We start from the raw sequence: 19,929 nt of genomic DNA, 5'->3' as shown, positions 1-19,929 counted from the left end.
GTGTGTGTGTGTGTGTGTGTGTGTGTGTGTGTGTGTGTGTGTGTGTAAGTGTGTGTGTGTTTGTGTGTTAGCATGAGCGATTGTTTTGTGTATATCTATGTATGCATACACTCATATATATGTATGTAAACAAGCATGCGTATAACTATATATATAAATGCACACTGAACACCTAGGTGGACACAAACATATTTTTTCAGCTGTTAAATATTCGTGTCCTTTTTGTCTGTTCTCTAACATCATCAATTATGGTAAATATTTATGTATTTTCGCTAACCCCCAGTGTAACGATTGAACCATACGACTCGTCTCGAATGCAGCTCCTCAGTTACTTATACCATGAATATATTATTTTAGCGTTAGATGGACATTAGAAAGGGATATGAGTAGTCAAGTTCCTTCTGCGTACCTTTTATGATGATGCTTCTGTGTAGTTTGTCACGGACTGAAGTACGATAGGTGCTGTGATCGACACATATACCTTTTTAAATTGTATATTTTTATAGTAGTTGTTTGTCTATTTCAGAATCTTTGTTGTTGTGTGTGAAAAGAGAAAACAGTGAAACACGAACACTCACCAGTAGCGGAATGCGAATTCCAGAGATCCTTCAATTTACATCAATTCTTGGTACTTACATTTGTCGTTAATTCTGGTCATCTTCTGGGCAGTTCGATTTTTACGACATTCTCTGTTTAAAAAAACGTCGTTAATTACTCAGTATGCTGTCAGTGTCTAGGGGCATCGCATTTTCTCGCTACTAAACACTCGTCGACAGACGCTTCAGTGAACTGACACTTCTAATTTTAAGATTTATAAATAGAACTATTCTTAGGCTATTTCAATTAGTACTAAGGAAACTTCACCAATGTGAAGGCTTTATTTTTATAATTGTACGTTTATAATATACTGTTTTAAAAATAAGCCGGACTTGCAGGTATGGTCGGTAGCTCCATAGAATCGAGTCCTTAAACGTACTTTGGTTGTGTCGGTACATTTTCTTTGAGTGAACGACACGTGTGGATGATTGTGAAACAAACAACTGAACAAAATGCGCGCAAAGAGATGTACACACACGCTTACCTCTTCGTTTTGACCCAAAAAGCCTATTCACAGGCATATACCACAACCTGACCTGTACATACGAAGCATTAAATTGCATCATAAACACACACACGCATACGCGTGAGTACACATATAAAAACACTATGAAACCTATAATGTGCTACGGGCACGAGCGTTCCCTGACTCAGATTAGATACAATCGCTCGGGCGATCTGTTGTTTTCCGTCGCCAAGGATACCAAACCTACCGTCTGGTTCAGTCACAATGGTGAACGTTTGGGTACATATAAAGGACACAAAGGTGCTTGCTGGTCTATCGATGTCAACTGGGTGAGTAGGAGAACAACATGTATGTGCGTGCGTGCTTTACTAGACATAGAATGTGTTCACAGTTTGATATGTAGTGCGCTACAAATTATACAATCGTTAATCTGCATACGAATGATTTTTGTTCATAAACCGTATACTATACGCAAAATCAAATTTACATAGTCGACATTTAATTGTGTTGCTTCTTTACATTCACCGTACTACCGACAAACACACTTACTGCTGCAATGATATATGTAAACGCAGTTGTTGTGCGCGCTCAGATTACATGACTAACTGAGATGCCATATATGTACCACCATTTTTCACTGTAGATGCAGTTTCGATTTCGTTAAACATCCCACACACACATACTAGTTGTCAAACAGAGATATGTCGGTTGACATGTATGTATGCCAAGCAAGAATATCGAGAGTGAAAGAACTTCTTCACTTTTGTAACCGTATGAAGTAAGAGCTTCTTTCATGTGCTTCAATGGTTTTTATGATCGTAATACTCTTACACGCAATATTACTAGTATTTATTATCCGTACGGAACAATGTATGAAGGTGTAGTCTAATATCGTTTCTAGAAACTAGATACTTTGAGCTGCTATATATAGTATTACACAGACGCAAATGATGTATTCTGGGCCATATTCTACTGCGTCACTGCCATCGGAATGAAATTGCATATATTCTTGTGCGTTTTGGACATTTTACTGAATTATCTCGCCAAACCGTCATAAATGTTGATTATACTTGCACTAGACATATCCGTGCGAGGAAGATGCCAAGTAGAACATGATCTAAATAAGTTATCCCTGTCGTAGTCGTGGTTAGGCCCTCGACGGTGCGGAGAAGTGTATATAGACAATAGCTGATTGTATTTGAAATCTGACTCGTCCAGCGGTTTCCGTATTGTATTTTACAAATGCAGTGTAAGCACTTGTAAAGCACAAACTGTTGCATACAGTAAGAAAATAATGTACTGGTTCATGAGATACGTGCCAGCGGTGTACATATAAGCATTACACAACATCAATAGCAGATACACCTGTGTATGGTGTATACGAATGCACACCCCGTCGTCTCGCGAATAGTGTGCTCATATATTTATATGAACCCATTGCCACACAGGACTCGACGCATGTGGTCACTGGTGCAGCCGATAACACGGCGCGTGTATGGGACTGTGAAACTGGTACCGAACTTCACAAGCTAGGCACCGAGACCGCCGTACGAACAGTACGCTTCAACGAGGCTTTTAACCAGTTAGCTGTCACCACAGATCAACGTATGGGTTTCCCGTGCGAGATCAGATTATTCGATCTCAACGATTCGAGTCAAATGAAGAACAACAAGCCGCACACGGTCGTTGAACTCAACGACTCTAAGGTGTGTAGCTCGTGCGTCAGCGCTTTATGTATCAGTGTGAAGTTACATGTACCATACACACCTCTATGGATGGTCTGGCCACAAACAGAATACTGCAACAATTACTCCTGGTGTTTCTTGTAGCAATGGCGCATATAGGGTCTTCGTGTTTTTATCGGATCGTTTTTTGGATCGTGCCTCTAACCTGTGAGGTGGGATATTCGTACGGCCCGTATATCGAGGGAGTTGTTTCAATGTCTACTTCGCTTCCGCTCAAACTCACGGAAGCGCAGTAACAACAACTTATACATTCAGTCGCTGATATTTGTGCATGAATGCTGTGTTTGTGAGTATACGCGTGGTTCTGGCGTCTATTTTTCAAATTATGTGATGAGTAGGCAAATCACTTTATATATATATATAGAGCTTGTGAGTATGTCCATGTGTGTTGCACCTTCTTTCTATGTAAAGCTATTTTCTTTATTTCACCTCAAGTTGTGTTTTCCGATACTTAACTGCTGTACTTTCAATTTCCATTGCAGGTTACAACAGCCGAATGGGGCCCATACGACGATACATACATCACCGGCCACGAGAACGGAGAAATGAAGGTATGTAGATGCCCTCGAATCTAAGGAATCACTAGTATTATGTGTGTACGAGATAGCTTATTGCGTGCATATTTATCACAAGTTAAGTTTTGTGTTATCTTTTTTTTGTCTTAAGTCCGTGATGTCCGTGATACAGCTCCGACTCTCGATTTTTGCATAACTGGTAGCCTCTGCCGCACCATGACATCGAGCGCGACTATGATGAGAAAATGTAAAATCATTAACTTTCGTTCTTCCGAGGAAATTGTGCGGATGTTATTATTCTGAGCTCGCGCTCTATTCGTTTATTTATTCACACTAGACCACAATCTACAAACCTTTACAATTGTGTCATGTTCTGCGTTGTGTGCATCTCGGTGTTTCGGCTTTGTATTCATCAGCCATCTATTCTCAGCGTTTTGCTCTCGTGGTGATGCTTGTGCCAATTTGTTACTCTGATTCGCACCATAGTTTAACCGTTTCAAATTACTGCTCGTGAATTCATTCTATTTGTAGCTCGCTAATTATATTTTATTTCTTCCCTGTTTATAGCTTTGGGATATCAAGACGTGGGAACCCACTACCATCGTCGCCGTACACGACGCCCAAGTCAACGACATCCAGATGTCACCCAACCGATCATGTCTCATCACCGCATCAAAGGACCACAACTCCAAACTTCTCGACCCAAAAACGTTTGAAGTCCTAAAGGTAATCGTATCATGCGATAAGAAACGGATATCTGTGTTCTAAGCGCATGTGCTTTTGTCTCTATCGTATATTGGTGGTAGAGAGATATGCTGTTTTGTAGTCAGGAAATTTTTGATTCGCTTCTGGGTTATACCTTAGCTGCTTTTTCACCAGTGTTGCTTCTGCATGTGGTGGGGCGCGACAGTGATGAGAAAAAATCATTTATTAACTTTCGTTCTTCCGAGGAAATTATGCGGATGAAGTGTTCTCTGAGCTCGCGCTCTCGTCTCGTGTGTAGCGGTAAAGCTGCTGCATATCCACCTCCGCGCTGTATGCATTTTCTAGTTGATTTGCAAATGGTGTAACGGATTTCTCAGTGTCGAGTGTATTAGTTGTGTGTTTGTAACTTATATCGTCGTCTACAATCCATTCTCATTGCATCCCACACTTATTAATATACTCTACAGACTTATAAGACCGACCGACCAGTAAACTCAGCGTCAATAAGTCCGATCCGTGATCATGTACTACTAGGAGGAGGTCAAGATGCCAGGTAAGCTTCGCATTGATCTGAAATATGCGTTGTTGAGTGGTGATGTCCAGTCAAGTAAGACCGTCCTCGCTCGTATTGTTTAAAAAAAATTGAAGCCTGTTTTGTTATGGTCAATGATTTTCTGTAAGCTTAGATAGTATCCGATAATCTACCATGAGGATATCATTTATTACTGCTGAGACCAATTGTTCTGTATTTTCTGGCAGAGTCGACGTGATTTCTTGAACCATATACCCGTACCCATGTATCCATATACCGTGTGTATATACAATTGTATGTGAACTGGCGTCCATCTTCGTACATATCCAAATAAAGTTTGGTGCTAATCATCCCTCTATCGTATTATCGTTGTTCTTTCGCAGAGATGTCACAACCACGAGCACTAGGGCAGGTAAATTCGAGGTGCGATTCTTCCACGAGATCTTCGAAGAGGAGATTGGTCGCGTCAAGGGCCATTTCGGTCCTATTAACACAGTACAATTCCACCCTGACGGAACTGGGTATGTCCATTGACTTCATTGATTCACACCACTATTGATATGTACGGGTCAATTACACGCGACTGTGTACGCTTATGCACTGCATGAGTTACATTGGTTTTTTATATATTGTATTCATTCTTTGTTTACTTGTAGGTTTTGTCGTTGTCCTTATTCAGCATACCTTGCGTCCGTTTCTGTTATTAGTCATTTGCGTTGCGCTGCAGCGTAGTTTTGGTCAATGATTTTGTAAGCTTAGATAGTATCCGATAATCTACCATGAGGATAACATTTATTACTGCTGAGACCACCAATTTTTAGATATTCTACCATGAGATAACATTCATGTCTGTTGATACCATTGAGACCACAATCTCTTTTTGTGTATTGAATTCTGTTTTGAATTATATCTGATAATGATAGCGTTTAATACTCCTGAGACCACCTTCGTTTGAGTATATTGAATCTGGTTTTCCATTGTGGGCACTGTTGTGTTCAACACCAGTCGCCTCGGCTACGATAGTTTTGTATCCACGCCATCACATACTTCATGTGACACACATGCTTGGATTTCGATCTTCTTATATCGTCGAACTCACTCGTGTCCTTGTTTTGTCCATTTCTCTTACAGATTCGCGAGTGGAGGAGAGGATGGTTACATTCGATTGCATCACTTCGATCAGGATTACTTCAATTTCCAGTTCGCCATGTAAACACGCATGTATAGTGAAAATAGATAAATATGAAGGTGTCCGACTGTGAGCCAGTTTGTTTGATATTGAAAATGTTAGGACGGCTGCATCCGATTTCATCACTTCGATCAGGATTACTTCAATTTCCAGTTCGCCATTTAGACAAAAGCATGTATAAGTGAAAATAGATAAACATGAAGGGATCCTTCTGCGAGCCGGTGTATTTGATATTGAAACCGTTCATGCCAGTGGTGTATAGGACGGCTGCATCCGATTTCATCCCTTTGATCAGGATGTATAAGTGAAAATAGATGAATATGAAGGTCTTCTTCCACGCATAACGATAACGTTGAAGTCAGTGGTGTAGAGGACGGCTGCAACCGGTTTCATCACTTCGATCAGGAGTGCTTCAAACTCCAGTTCGCCAATGTAGACAATCATGTATGAGGGAAAATGGATAAATATGCAGGTATTCTTATGCGCACAATGATAACAACGTTTTAGTGTAGAGGACGGTTGGATCCGATTTCATCACTTCGATCAGGATTACTTCTATTTATTTATTTTTTTAAAAGAGGGGACCATTTGTTCCATGGCTCCTTTTCAGAGTTGGCTAGGACTTCTGTGTCTCGACCGTGAGTTTGTTGTTGCTTACAAAGCAAAGGATGTCTACGGCACGACTATGACACAGGAAATATTGCTGGCCTTGTAATTTGTGAGCTTCGCTCTATGGTCTCCTATATGGACCTGACATACGGAAACGAAATTCTTCCGTACACTTCTACACGAGCATGTCCAGCATGTCGTAGTAGAGTGCGATCTAACTATTGGATCACTGTGTTCTAATTGGGACAGCACTTTGTGCTCGTGCACTTGATTTTTGAGTATGAGCCGCATCTGCCCGAATTCCGGCAGCACGGCCTACCCCATGTGTATGTGCGACCGTTGCATTTGCTGTATGGGAGCTCTTTTCCGCAAGTAAAGTAGTTCCCGCTGGTATCCACATCGCTCGGTGACCCAACAGCCGGTACATCAGGCATTCTTATAGGCATATCAGGCACCCCAGGCACATCAGGTACATCAGGCCTATCAGGTACCTCAGGCATATCAGGCCCCTCAGGCACATCAGGTACCACAGGCCTATCAGGTACCTCAGGTACAGGCCTATCAGGTACCTCAGGCATATCAGGTACCTCAGGTACAGGCCTATCAGGTACCTCAGGCATATCAGGTACCTCAGGCCTATCAGGTACCTCAGGCATATCAGGTACCTCAGTTACATCAGGCACCTCAGGAGAAGGAGTAGGTCCAACTTCCATATTTTCCGCACGCTCACAGCAGCTGACTGACTGGCACTGAATAGACGCGTATGTGCCACAGCTGTCCTGTTCTACACAGCAGGGAGTGTTTGGTAGGTAGCCCATCGTATCTGACTGGAAGCATCTGATTGTTTGCACATCTGGGCTGCCGCAGATATAGTAGTTGTCGGAGGGATCCGTACCGAAGTCCGAATCGTTCCCATCATCTCTAGGGATAACTTCGTCACACGACAGTCCGTCGGGAGACACCTCAAAGCCTGGACCGCACCTGACACACATGTGGGTACTTGCACCGGCCACGCATACACCGTTGGCACACTGGCCGTCGCATACATTCGCTAATTCACATGAAAGTCCATTGTTAGCCAAACGATAGCCGAGATCACAAGTGGTACATCTGAACCCTGAACCACTTACAGCACACTGACCGTTGCGGCACTGACCTGTACAAGGCCCACACTGAGATGATGTGCGTTGAAAAGGTCCCGTTTCATCGGGGTTTAGGGCGGTGGGCCGTATAAACGTAAATGAGTTGGAGTTTCTGTTGGTAGGTAGGACACAGAGCTCACCTCTGTCGCTTCGTCCCCGTCTATTTTCCCCAGTGAACACATTGTTGAATACAGAGGCATAGGTCGGGCAAACATTGCCACCGCCGTTATCTCCTACCACCAATGAACTTCCGGATAGTAGGAAGTTTCCGTTGAGTTCCACATTTGAACCCACTTCATAATCACACCCTCCCTGTGAACCGAAACAGTTGTCACCTAGTCCTAATGCAATACCATATTGTCCTGAGTCCTCACAGTTGGACACAAGGTTGTTGATGATATCCTGGTCACGACCGAAGGATCGGATTCCGCCCTCAGTCTTAATGGCGCATGTAATGTGATTACCTTGGATCGTGATGGAGCTTCCATATCTGTACATCGCATACACATGGGGGGTGGGGTTATAGAAATGGGATAAATAAAGGAACAGACTCGATTAAACACGAAAATGCAGTACAATAAAATGCAATACAACAATACATGTTTCGACTGATATTAGCTTTTTCATATGTATTCCTCTTAAAGTTGGTCCTTGGTAAAGTGTACTTTCGATGTATATGCAACTGCCAGACTCGTGTGATGGAATACATACCGATTAGTAATGGAGCCTACGCAATTAGTGAGCGTGTTCCGACGCACAACTACATTAGACGCCTTGATACTCATTAGTTCGTGCTCGCCATTCTGATCCTCAAAGTAGTTTTCGTCTACGAATGCAAATGACTGTTTGCGTGAAACGCTGCTGCCTCCCACGCGCCACACTTCGGTTCCAAAGTCTCTGCACTGCTTGACGAATCTATGATATAAATGATGTTAAAATCAATAGTTGCAAAATGAGCATATCATATCACAACGATCGCGAATAACACAAAGAGCTTCCCTTTAAACCATCTGAAAAATAAGGCCCAAGAACGGCTGTGTCACAATATTGATGTATGATGAGCATATTTTTTACCTGTTCCTGTACGTGATACTTGGTCCGTCTTCATCAACTACCACGGTCAATGATGAAAGGCATAGATCGAAGAAGGAATTATGATCTATGATCTGATAGCCTCCACGCCCATAGATAGCTCTCTTGCGGTCAGATGTACCAGAAGGACTATGCAAACCATTGAACTCGCAGCGTGTGACTCTGCCCTGGTTGGGTTCAACAAGCCCAATAGCAATAGGTGCCGCATTCTCGAAGATGATGCCATCAAGAACCCCATTGTTCTCTACCTTCACACGTACGGCACCGCTGAATCTCACTCCTCGATAGTTTTGTGCTCTTAATACAGCACCATTAGTCACTGTAATATCAACATTGTTGTATGTGCCATCTCTCAGTTCATATACTACACCAGAGCCACTGATTGTGCTCGGTAAATTGGAGCTCGTGGTGGTGGCACACCTGTTAGGATCATAACTAGGAAAGCGAGATACGTCGACACCAGGGTACTCAGCACGGGAAAGTAGAGAAGGGTTATCTAGTTTGGAAGCATGTTGCGCATTATAACCGGAGAATACGGTGAGAGCAATTGCTATAAAGATGAAGTTCGCTTTCATTGTGGAACTACTTTGTGAGTATCAAGGACAACACAGTTATCTACTAAGATAGATATACACTGGTATGGAGTGTCAGTTTTGGTCAAGTTATGTCTACTAAGGTATAAAGTGTCAGCTTAAAAATAAGTGATGTGAGATTGATGCGGTACCACCACCTTTATAGCTTATACTATCTACCAGATGCATCCTAAGTCAATGGAGCATAACAAAATTAAAGATAATGAGAGTAATACGTCTTTTAACGGTTTAATTAATTACAGTACGCTTGACTGATGCAAACCGTTGCCTTGGCAGATATTTTATGAAAAGAGATAGAGCATTTTGCGTTGCCGTGGCACCACCTCATTACTTCAAGAAATGAGGCAGTGCAACTCGCGTTGCCGTGGCACCAAAAAAAGGAGAGAGACGGTGTAAATTACCTCGGAAACGAAGAGTGAACCAGTGCGCCAGGCTATGGTACGGTATGTCATAACACCCGGAAAGGCGCTAAAAGATTACACAATGTAATAATATACCAAAGGACGTATTACTCCCGCCTGGTAAAAAACACAGTCGCCGGAAAAGATATGTGACGACGGTCTCCCTCCGATAAATTTTTAGGTGTATCTACTCCCCTCTGGGTCTTTTACCAGAAAGACATATTAAAACTTTTTTTAAACGACTTGTCGCGACAGCGTTCTCAGCAGTCACAATATCAATGATCCTGTTGATAGCGCCGTGTAACCTTGTTGGAATCTATTTTTTAAATGTGCGACAACTGTTCGCTGGCGGCATGGGGCTAGCGAGTATCAAACTCAAGGAGTATATATAAAATTCGCTAACTTTTTATAAAAACCCTAAAACTGTAAAGCAAAATTGAAAACACCGGTAAAATATGCCACCAGTACCAACCAAATCGTCACGTAAAATTCAATTTTGAGATTCTCAGCGACGAGGGTCAGTCTGCCAGCCTGCCCAAAGGTGGCCCCAGGCCCCCCAGGCCCCAGGCCCCCAGGCCCCAGGCCCCCAGCAGGTAGGTATGTACGAATATTATATTGATTAGTTTAGTCAGGGCCAGAAAGCCCCTGGGGCCCTGGGCCTGGGGCCCGGCTCTAGGCCACGATGCTTCATGCATGAAAACTCAAAACAGATAAGTAGAAACTTCAGGGCTGGGGCGCTAAGTGCCTGAGACGCTGAGGGCTGTGAGTGTGGACTGTGGCCTGTGAATGTGACAGTGTCGGTGTGAGACTGTGAGTCCCACTCTCACTAACTACTGTTACATACCGCACGAGAGAGAGAGAGAGAGTAGCCAACCACAGAACTACTCAATGTATGAATTAAAATAAAACAATTCATAGAGTACAACATTGTTTTTTATTTGTCCTTCATTTTAATTGTATATATATTTTATGCATTTGTGTTGTTGTTGTTTTTACCGTCTGTTCAGGACTCCAGAGTCCAGGCGACGGTTCGCCCTTCTATAAAATTTTAAAAAATAAAATAGAATATGTAAAAACTAAAATACCGTATGAGTACTGTATTTACATATGTAGCACCCGGATATGACAATACTGATTAGTGATTACATAGACTCTAAAAATAATAGTGTCTCACTGAATTCACTTAATTCAGTGAACTGTGACCTTCAGGCTTCAGATTCTGAGATTTGAGATTTCATAGCATTAAGCACCAATCAAGATATGGTTTCTGTTTCAGTTCAATTTCTGCGGCAATATACACAAATCAGATCGTATCGGCATTGTGTACAGGTCAATTGTCAAGTCATAAGTAAATAAATATAGAATTCTCCGCAGGCTTCTCTCAACGAAGAAGTACGAGTGTACAATTTTTAAAATGTGTTGAACTCGTGTGTATTGTAATCAATTAATTATTCCTGAGGTAAGACTAATGATTACAACACTATCACAACTCAGTGCTCGTACATGTTGCCGACTCTTACATGTTGCCAACAACCTTTTCATATAGTGAGCCACGACGATTTACAATTGGTCTAGCTCCGGCATCGACCAAATCGGTGAAATACACTATGTATATAACAGGATCGTGAAAACCTTTATTGTATTAGTTTAGAAAAAAACAATCCCATTGAGATCCCTCCTGGCAGGCACCAGGCCTACTGCAAAATAATTGATTGCACTCAGTTCAATTTTTCTGTCACCAATGGCTTACTTGGCGGTAATCTGATTGATCATAACCCCATAATGACACGGTTTTTTCTAGACCATTTGCAATGGACACCTCTTACTACTTGTAATATATAGAGTCCCCTATCTGTACATACTTGAAACACGCAAGTTACATCGTAATCGAGTACGTTGCAAACTTTCTAACTCAATTTGCGATCACAATTGAGAGCTACCTCTATCATTTGCAACACCGGCAGCTGTTTAATATACCTGAAACCGCCGAGCTGATATCGAAATTACCGTTCATCTTCTGTAGTCGTAAATTTCGCCCTTCTCATTTCTCCACACACTAACAAAATATTATGAATGCAATCTGCGCCGTCAACGACCAAACCCAAACCATGAATACTTATTACCTTTCAATCGAACAGCAGACCCTAATTACTGCTGATCCACTCCGCCTATATTTCACACCGGTAGATACTTCGGCGAACCCTACAAGTCCATCAGTTAGAAGCTTGCAACACAAGGCATTGAACTGCTGTCAACGCGCGTCTACTATCTCGTGTATGCCCTACTTGTAATCAAATCTGGACGATTTCGTGGGAGTTAACTTCTACATTGTTTACAAGCTAAGCTCCATATCAACCCAAGTCTTGCCCCCCATACGAGTAGTGGTTCAGATAAAATTGACTTCAGCATGTGCTTCAAACACGCCGCTGTGTTAAAGAATACATTTTCTTATAAATATATATATACATACATCCAGAAACTCGATGATCTAATCTCCAAGCTAAAACTCTCTCGATCATCTAAGGTCCTATATAACACTCGCTCGTCAACAAAGACTCGCACTCTATACAGTTGTAAGAATAAATGCTTAATTGCATTTTATATGTCTTATCTCTAGCAAAATACAACAATTCCTAGAAATTTACTCGGCAACCATAGTTCCAATGAACTTCTTGCCAAGAGCCTTGATGTCAGCGGACTTTGCGCGTTGCGTCTGCTTCTTCTCAGCCTTGGCCTTCTGTCTCTTCTCAACAGTAAGCATCTCGTGGCGCTTGCTCTGCTTGACGTATGGGTTCATGCGAAGCATAACATTGGCGTTGGCAAGAGGGTTCTTGCGATGAGCCAAACGACGTGCGGGCTCTTTAGCTTCCTTAAGCTGAGACTGCACCTCATCGGAATTGATGATACGGGTGATGTCAGGGTTGGACATGATGCTCTTGGGCAAAGTGTATCCAGACTTCTTCTGGGATCCAGAGCGGAAGGTTCCCCAGATGGCGTCTAGCTCAGAGAAAGCACCCTCAGTCCAGATGATGAAACGTCCAACATGACCTCCGGGGGCGAGCTGAAGAAGGTTCAGACGCTCAACATTGCACAGCTCAACGCCGGGAATGTTACGGAAAGCCTAAAAACAAAATAAATACCATTAGGCAAAAGACGACCAGCAAACATGAATTCGAACCAGGTAAAAAACTAGATACTAATCGCAAGTACGTGTTGTTCAGGTCATAAAGTTGGTATCAACATATAATTTCAGGGGATTGACAGATATGAAAAGGCATCATTACGAACCAGCGATAGTATAGGATGTTCAATAAGATATCGAAATATAGCTCACCTTCGTAAGACCATTATCGGACTTGTATACGACGAGAGGTCCACGCTTCATGACGTGGCGACGGTTACGAAGCTTTCCCTTTCCACTGCGGACCTTGCGAGAGTTGGCACACTTCTCAACATCATCGTAAGCACCAACCTTCTTCATAAGCTCAACGGCAGCCTTGGTCTTGGCTAGACCCTCGATATCGTTAGCGATAACTAGAGGTACCTCAGGAACGTTGTCAATCTGTGTATTTACAACATGGGAGCGAAATATGTATGAGAACACAAACTCTGTTTCAGAACTTTCATCAATACACCAATACATTGAACTGTCTCACGTAAACAAATAATCATATATTAAATCATAAAAATCTCTCTCTATTGACAGCTCAATGACAAAACATATACAATCCGGCATCTACGGGGAGAAAATTTCAGTATCTCGGGAGCTCACCATATACATACCCAACAATGACTGTCGCTTAAATACAAACATCAAGACAAACTTACGGTGTGTCCACGAGCCATCAAAAGGGCGGGGATGGCAGATGCAGCCAGAGCTGAGGCGGTGGCGTAACGTCTCTGGTTCTGGTTGATCTTCTTGTGCCACTTGCGCCAAACCTTGGTGGGGGCAAACATACGTCCAGAACGGCACATGTTTCCAAAAGCAGCCTGTCCAGCACGGTGGGTACCTCCACCAGCTACACGGGGAATACGTGCGACAGCACGACCGGTTCCCCTATACGATTTGCAATTATATATACATGAATTTTTTGAGAAATACGTATGATGGGAAATAGATGTACGTATACACAGCTGATTAAATAAGTATAGACTAGGGAAGAAACAGACAAAATTGGGACAGGATCGAGGTTCATACAAAATTGCTCCGCATCGTCGAGGGCCTAACCACGACTAAGACAGGGATAACTTAGAAGATTTTCTAATCACTATACCTCGATAATGTCCCAATTGAATCCATAGCTGACATTCTTACTAAAAGTCTCAAATAAATAGCACCAATTTGAACCGACATTATCTATAGCTCGTGTATGCGAAGAAATATAAGATACCAGAGGATATTTTGAATACCTTCACCGTGTTTACTACCTTGACACATTTACTGATCGTCAACCATCTACAACGCGGGTTATTAATAAAGCAATAACTAGCCGTAAAAGATAGACATTGTGACGCAATAAACCACTCGAATTGCGATAGTGTACTTAAGCAATTTTGCATTCACATTCGCTATTCCGATGCATTAACCAACATCCAGTAACCATAAAAAAATACAGGCTCTAATATAGAAGATACCTCGTAAATGAACCTAATCCTCGTTAAACACGAATATACGGACAATCTTACCATGACTCGGCTGAGGTCTGGTGACCAGCCTCCTTGGATACGGAGTAAGCCTGACGGTTGTTCTTGTTCATGGATGTGTGCACATCACGAACAACATCGGGACGGATGTTGGTCCTGAACACAGCTGGAAGTGTGTTTGTGGCAGCAGAAGTGGAGCCATCAAGGCCGATTACGGATACTACGGGACGGGAAGCCATTTTAAAGTATGTTTAAACCTTGCTAGTACGAGACGAAGGCGAAAAAGAACTACATCTCTGTAAGATCAGCTTGATTTACCATAAAAGTTAGATCAATAACTATTACCTCTTTCTACAATACGAGCTTTGGAAAATTGGTTAAACGCCAAAGACTATATTATGGAGGTCCTCGTGTGAGATATCAGTTCAGGATCGTCCCGTAATACGGTTAGTCTCATAAAACGGGACTAATATTATATGTGGGATTGCCTGATTGACCTAATATTGCCTATCAAAAATAAGTTGGAATCTGGCGCGTTCCTGATTCATAACTTTTTTCTGAAAATTAGGACTGAGAATTTTCCGAAATAAAACAATATCAGAGACAATTAGCAGGCAAGGGGTTTGGCTTTCAGTTTTTGGTCCTCCTTAGTTGCACTCAATCGTATATCTAAAATTGTTCTACCCAAACCTAAACTGCACGTGTGTTGTATTGTAAAGGATTTTGTGGGGACGTACGCGTATAGAAATAAGCTAACTATATCTCACGCAGGATAACCATCGTTCTTTTCCCCTCTACTTTATATCCGTATAGGTGTGTACACTATATGGGTTTGTAAGGGAATACTAGAGTATATCTAATAATACTAGAATATCGTTATAGAAAGCGTCGCCTACGTAGAAATGGGCAAATCACGAATGACAAGATACAGCAGCGACAACATTAAGCGCAATATACATACGTACACATATATGCAGCAAATCAAAAAAATATATAGGAAGATAAGCATCTATATACAAAATAGAGGCTCTCGACTGAAAAGAGAAATCATGACGTATGATACACTCGGCAACATTCGCTTAGACTTTGGTATAACTGCGTACAGACAATGAATACAGCTGAAAAATATTTTGCATCACCCGGCAGCATATGGAGACGCCACAGTCATTGCTAAATGCATGCGTATAACATGTATTGGTGCGAGAATACTCACGTACTTCTTCGTTCTGTTTAATCCCAAAATGGAAATCTGTGCTTCAGGTGTTTAGCTATAACGTGATAGGAATTGGGGATACATGTATGTATATTTATATATAGACCTCATCCATATATGGCTGTAATAAGGGTGGGGGGGTGCCATCTCTTTAACACGCTGCATTATGACTAACGGTAGCATACATAAGCATTCTACACGCTAAAACTAATGTGTGCCATCTGATCACATCGTTCAACCATCAATTATAGAGTAAAAAGCCGGCAAAATGGTTGCCTCCGCCAAGCATGTCCCCATTGTTCACAAGAGAACTAAGAAGTTTAAACGCCATCAGTCTGATCGCTTCAAACGTGTAGACGAGTCATGGAGAAAGCCCCGTGGTATCGATTCCCGTGTGCGTCGCCGTGCTAAGGGTATGTAGCCGATTTCTTGGTATCTCGCTAGTTAGTTTGTTCTGAGCATACTTTGTAGATATATGTGTTAAAAAGTCATGATTTCTTGGTATCACATTCGTTAGTCTGTTCTGAGCATACTGTGTAGATGTATGTGTTAAAAAGTCATGATTTTTCTTGGTATCCCGTTAGTTAGTTTGTTCTGAGCATACTGTGTAGATGTATGTGTTAAAAAGTCATGATTTTTCTTGGTATCACATTCGTTAGTTTGTTCTGAGCATACTGTGTAGATGTACGTGTTAAAAAGTCATATTCGCCAACTTCTGATTGACATCTATGTTAACAAGCTGTGATGTTTTTTTGCGCAAGTCACGGCTATACTATGATGTATTTTCTCAGAAGAAATGTATGCGAGCGCGAATATTAGTATGTACAGTAGGAAATGATTCAATTAAGTTATCCCTGTCTTAGTCGTGGTTAGGCCCTCGACGATGCGGAGAAGTCTAAATAGACATTAACTGATCCTATATTGTACGCGTACTAAATCCGTATATCTTTTTTGCTCGAGCGTAATCGCCATGTTGTAGTTTGTATACTATAGCTATGTACAGTTTTCCAAAAATTCTCATTATCTATTTGTGTCCTACACAGGTACCGTCCGTATGGTATCCATTGGTTATGGAACAAACAAGAAGACCAGACACATGCTTCGCGACGGATTCAAGAAGTTCTTGGTTTCCAACGTAGTAAGTTTTGTGTTTCATAGGTCATTTTCGGATTATGGTGTCTCTATCGTCAGAATTAGCGCGTAGTAGGAAATGATTTACTTAAGTTATCCCTGTCTTAGTCGTGGTTAGGCCCTCGACGATGCGGAGAAGTCTATATAGACATTAACTGATCCTATTACATTGCGATGCAATATATCGTTTTTACGTCAAGTTGTCTACATTGCACAGTAAAATATACCTGAGTGTTATTTTTTGGTATCACTGTGTTGTGTATTTGATGCTCTATTCATAATATGGAAGGTTTTACGATGGTCATCACTTATTGTGTATACGCTAAATATAACTTTTTTGTATACGCAGAGCGATTTGGAGCTTCTTATGATGCACAACAAGCGCTACTGTGGAGAGATTGCGCACAACGTGTCATCTCGCAAGCGTAAGTCAATTCTTGAGCGTGCTGGCGAGCTTGATATTAAGCTAACCAACGGAGCTGCCAAGATCAGAACCGAGGATAACGAGTAAATATCTACTGTTTCTAATCAGTATATAAATAAATAGTCGTTTTTTGTCGCGTTCTGTGATATAAATGCAAATAAGGCCAAGAGTGGTGGTATCTGAACTTATATATTGGTCGTCTCGCATAAGAAAGAATGAGTCTGTATCACGTTAGTGCATGTCTAACGTACGTATAATAGCCTACAACTGCACGCGTGCGAATGCTGTCATCTGCGAGACTAGCGGCATCTCCTGGGTATGACTGAAATGTGCATGCGCAGTATTGATATGATTAATTTATAATGAGAGTACATGCTTTGTTGTTTTCGGTACTGTGGATGTTTTTATTTTTCGGAAGCTTGTTCTTTGTGCAGTCGCTAAATACCTGTAGTTTTAAGTTGTATGTGTTGATACGCGTTTATAATGGCATAATTATACTTGAAATATATATTTGTTTTTATGAGTGTATCTTACGGCTTGCGAATACATTTGTTTTATCCCATAATTCGACTACTGCGTTTTGTATCTGCATAGAGACCTCTGTTGTATACTTTATCAAAAGAATGTATGTATCGAGCTAACCCGGAAGCATAATGGGGATCTATATCACCGCATAAGCCCTGCCTACTGCATATGTAGTGTGTGTGGCCGTATCTTGGTAATTATCGGTACTGTTTATATGTATGACAGCAACAAGTTACTTTTGGGATAGCACTCCAAGCTACTATTGGCAGTAAGATATGTTTACAGGCTGCTCTTGACACGCCAAAATGTGTTATCTCGTTAACAAGATGGTGGTCGACTCGTCGCTGCAATGTATACTTTGGCGATATTTCATCGGGGATGTACAATTTCGTGGTATATAAGTCAGGCAGTCATTGCTGCCGAGTTGATAAGTTCGGATACGGATCCCTCTGAGGATACTGAATTGGGACGAGTTATCTCAGGCACTATATAGACCCATCGGAGATGTAGAAAGTTGTCACAAAAATCATCATGTGAGCTATTGGTTGTCAGTATTTAAGGAGAGTCGAGCAATACTAAAAATACCGAAGGTTGCTGTCATGACACGTATATGTCAACTCTCAGCTATCGGGTATACGTATGCCGATGCGATCTTTTCACAGCAGTCATTGCTTAACGACGAATGCTGCGTATTGCGAAAGGGTTTTAGAAAATATACCATGTTCTCTAATAGTTAGTGGAGGTTCGACGAATATATCTTGACAACGGAAAGCAATAGTCAGAGACTGGAAGCTTGGGGAGTACGCCACTGAGAATAAAAACATTATATCTAAACCAGACGTGTGAATGTCAATTAAACTTTTCAAATGTGAGTTACACAATGTCCTCGCCGAAGCGGCTCGTGCTCCTCGGACTGTGACATTGAAGGAAGCTATGGTACTGTGACTACGCACTATTCAAAGGGGATCGGTGTTGCTAATCGTGGTTTCATGGGGGTGAAAAGTTCGAGTTAAAGCAATTATTTCTAGATGTGCATTCATTTATACACAAAGTTACAAATGCCACTGAAGACAGAATCGATCACACAACGAGTTCGGTATTTACATTATGAGAGTCAGTCTTATTGTCGCCCTCGAAATAATTGATAACTAACTTACAGTACACGTGTCACCTTCCCCCTTGGTGCCATTTGCAGATGGTATAGGATGAACATTGCAAATGATATATGCCTCCATCCTAAATGGTACGGATCTGGACTGTGATAAAGTTCGCCATTCTGTAATTTACAATCACATTCCTGAGTAGTCACTTGGACGGACACTTTGAAGAATTGTTAAATCCTCTCGCTCTTTTCCCCTCTCTTCTGTGTCCCATAATGACGGGAAGTTTAAATTAACTCTTAGAATAGAGAGTATTTATACACCCGAAATTTGGTACCAAAATTTAATTATTAGTATACATTAATAATACGTATCCGCATGCAGTATAGATGCCTACAACTTCTACACAAGACTACAACTTTACAAGTCACAACTCTACACCAGCTGTCGAATACTGAATATTCCCCGCGGAAAATAGCGTGTCACTCGTAGCACCAATCAGAATAGGGGAGACGAGTTCTGACATGATTGCTCGAATTCTCTGCACAGTGTGCACTGTGCGGAGTGCACACCCATTTTTTAAATTTATAAATGCAAGAGCTTATATGAAGTTTAATCCACTTTTATGACCACATCAATACTTATACAATGAGGGGTTATCAGATAAACCAATCTCGCAGAGCTCTGAATGATGGTCTCCGCACATCCAAGATTGTCAACAAAAATTCACCGGAAGAAATCATCCGTCAATCGAGCACTCCTGTTGTGAACACACAGTCCAGTGCACAACTTCGCCCCAGGAGGAAGTTTGGCGACAGTATGCGGCCAAAACGTACAGGCGACGAACTCGTTAATAAGGAAGCAACTTCCAAAGATGAATTGTCGATGAAGAATATGTCCTGGGGAGTGATGCGTCGTGGATTCTGGAGGGGAAAAGAGATACAACGAAGGTAGGTATTGCAAGATATAGTATTTGCCCACATATAAAGAAGCGCAAGTGCATGTGGATCCCAAGGTGCTCTATGTACAAATCATTATATATATATATATCATAATTTTGATGACTTTTATCATAAGATTACCTTGACGTGTATATATATATATATATGTGTGTGTGTGTGTGTGTGTGTGTATGTATGTATATATATATGTATAAGTATGTATGTATGTATATATATATATCTATATATATATATATATATATATATATATGTGTGTGTGTGTGTGTGTATATGTATATGTATATATATTAATATATATATATATATATATATATATATATATATATATATATATATATATATAT

At 41.4% G+C, this 19,929-nt stretch overlaps 4 protein-coding genes across 5 annotated transcripts; 2 read left to right on the top strand and 2 right to left on the bottom strand.

Moving 5' to 3' along the window:
* The first annotated feature begins 1,083 nt into the window (after positions 1-1,083).
* On the top strand, positions 1,084-6,271 carry SARC_00729 (eukaryotic translation initiation factor 3 subunit I). Its single transcript, XM_014305575.1, has 7 exons — positions 1,084-1,392; positions 2,512-2,769; positions 3,291-3,359; positions 3,891-4,049; positions 4,496-4,581; positions 4,944-5,081; positions 5,692-6,271. Exons 1-7 carry the CDS (start codon positions 1,207-1,209, stop codon positions 5,771-5,773), a joined length of 978 nt encoding a protein of 325 aa, XP_014161050.1. The 5' UTR covers positions 1,084-1,206; the 3' UTR covers positions 5,774-6,271.
* Positions 6,272-6,594: 323 nt separating this feature from the next.
* SARC_00728 lies at positions 6,595-9,209 on the bottom strand (the record flags this gene model as incomplete). Of its 2 annotated transcripts, XM_014305574.1 has the most annotated exons (4): positions 8,575-9,209; positions 8,212-8,415; positions 7,006-7,990; positions 6,595-6,849 (listed from the first exon to the last, which is right to left on the bottom strand). In XM_014305574.1, the coding sequence occupies exons 1-4, from the start codon at positions 9,165-9,167 to the stop codon at positions 6,595-6,597; spliced, it is 2,037 nt and encodes a 678-aa protein (XP_014161049.1). In that variant the 5' UTR covers positions 9,168-9,209. The 2 variants fall into 2 exon arrangements, with proteins under 2 accessions (XP_014161049.1, XP_014161048.1); XM_014305573.1 differs by having other exon boundaries at positions 6,595-7,990.
* A 2,767-nt stretch (positions 9,210-11,976) lies between these two features.
* Positions 11,977-14,560, bottom strand: SARC_00727 (60S ribosomal protein L4-A). The gene is made up of 4 exons (XM_014305572.1): positions 14,273-14,560; positions 13,415-13,643; positions 12,921-13,148; positions 11,977-12,707 (listed from the first exon to the last, which is right to left on the bottom strand). The coding sequence occupies exons 1-4, from the start codon at positions 14,467-14,469 to the stop codon at positions 12,228-12,230; spliced, it is 1,134 nt and encodes a 377-aa protein (XP_014161047.1). The 5' UTR covers positions 14,470-14,560; the 3' UTR covers positions 11,977-12,227.
* A 365-nt stretch (positions 14,561-14,925) lies between these two features.
* Positions 14,926-18,017, top strand: SARC_00726 (60S ribosomal protein L32). Its single transcript, XM_014305571.1, has 4 exons — positions 14,926-15,043; positions 15,695-15,856; positions 16,487-16,581; positions 16,924-18,017. Exons 2-4 carry the CDS (start codon positions 15,712-15,714, stop codon positions 17,083-17,085), a joined length of 402 nt encoding a protein of 133 aa, XP_014161046.1. The 5' UTR covers positions 14,926-15,043; positions 15,695-15,711; the 3' UTR covers positions 17,086-18,017.
* Positions 18,018-19,929: the final 1,912 nt, after the last annotated feature.

This window comes from Sphaeroforma arctica (assembly GCF_001186125.1).
Source record: "Sphaeroforma arctica JP610 unplaced genomic scaffold supercont1.25, whole genome shotgun sequence".
In the NCBI taxonomy this organism is placed as follows: Eukaryota; class Ichthyosporea; order Ichthyophonida; genus Sphaeroforma; species Sphaeroforma arctica.
Note: the sequence above shows the minus strand (reverse complement) of the source record. Positions and strands in the feature narration are given on the sequence as shown.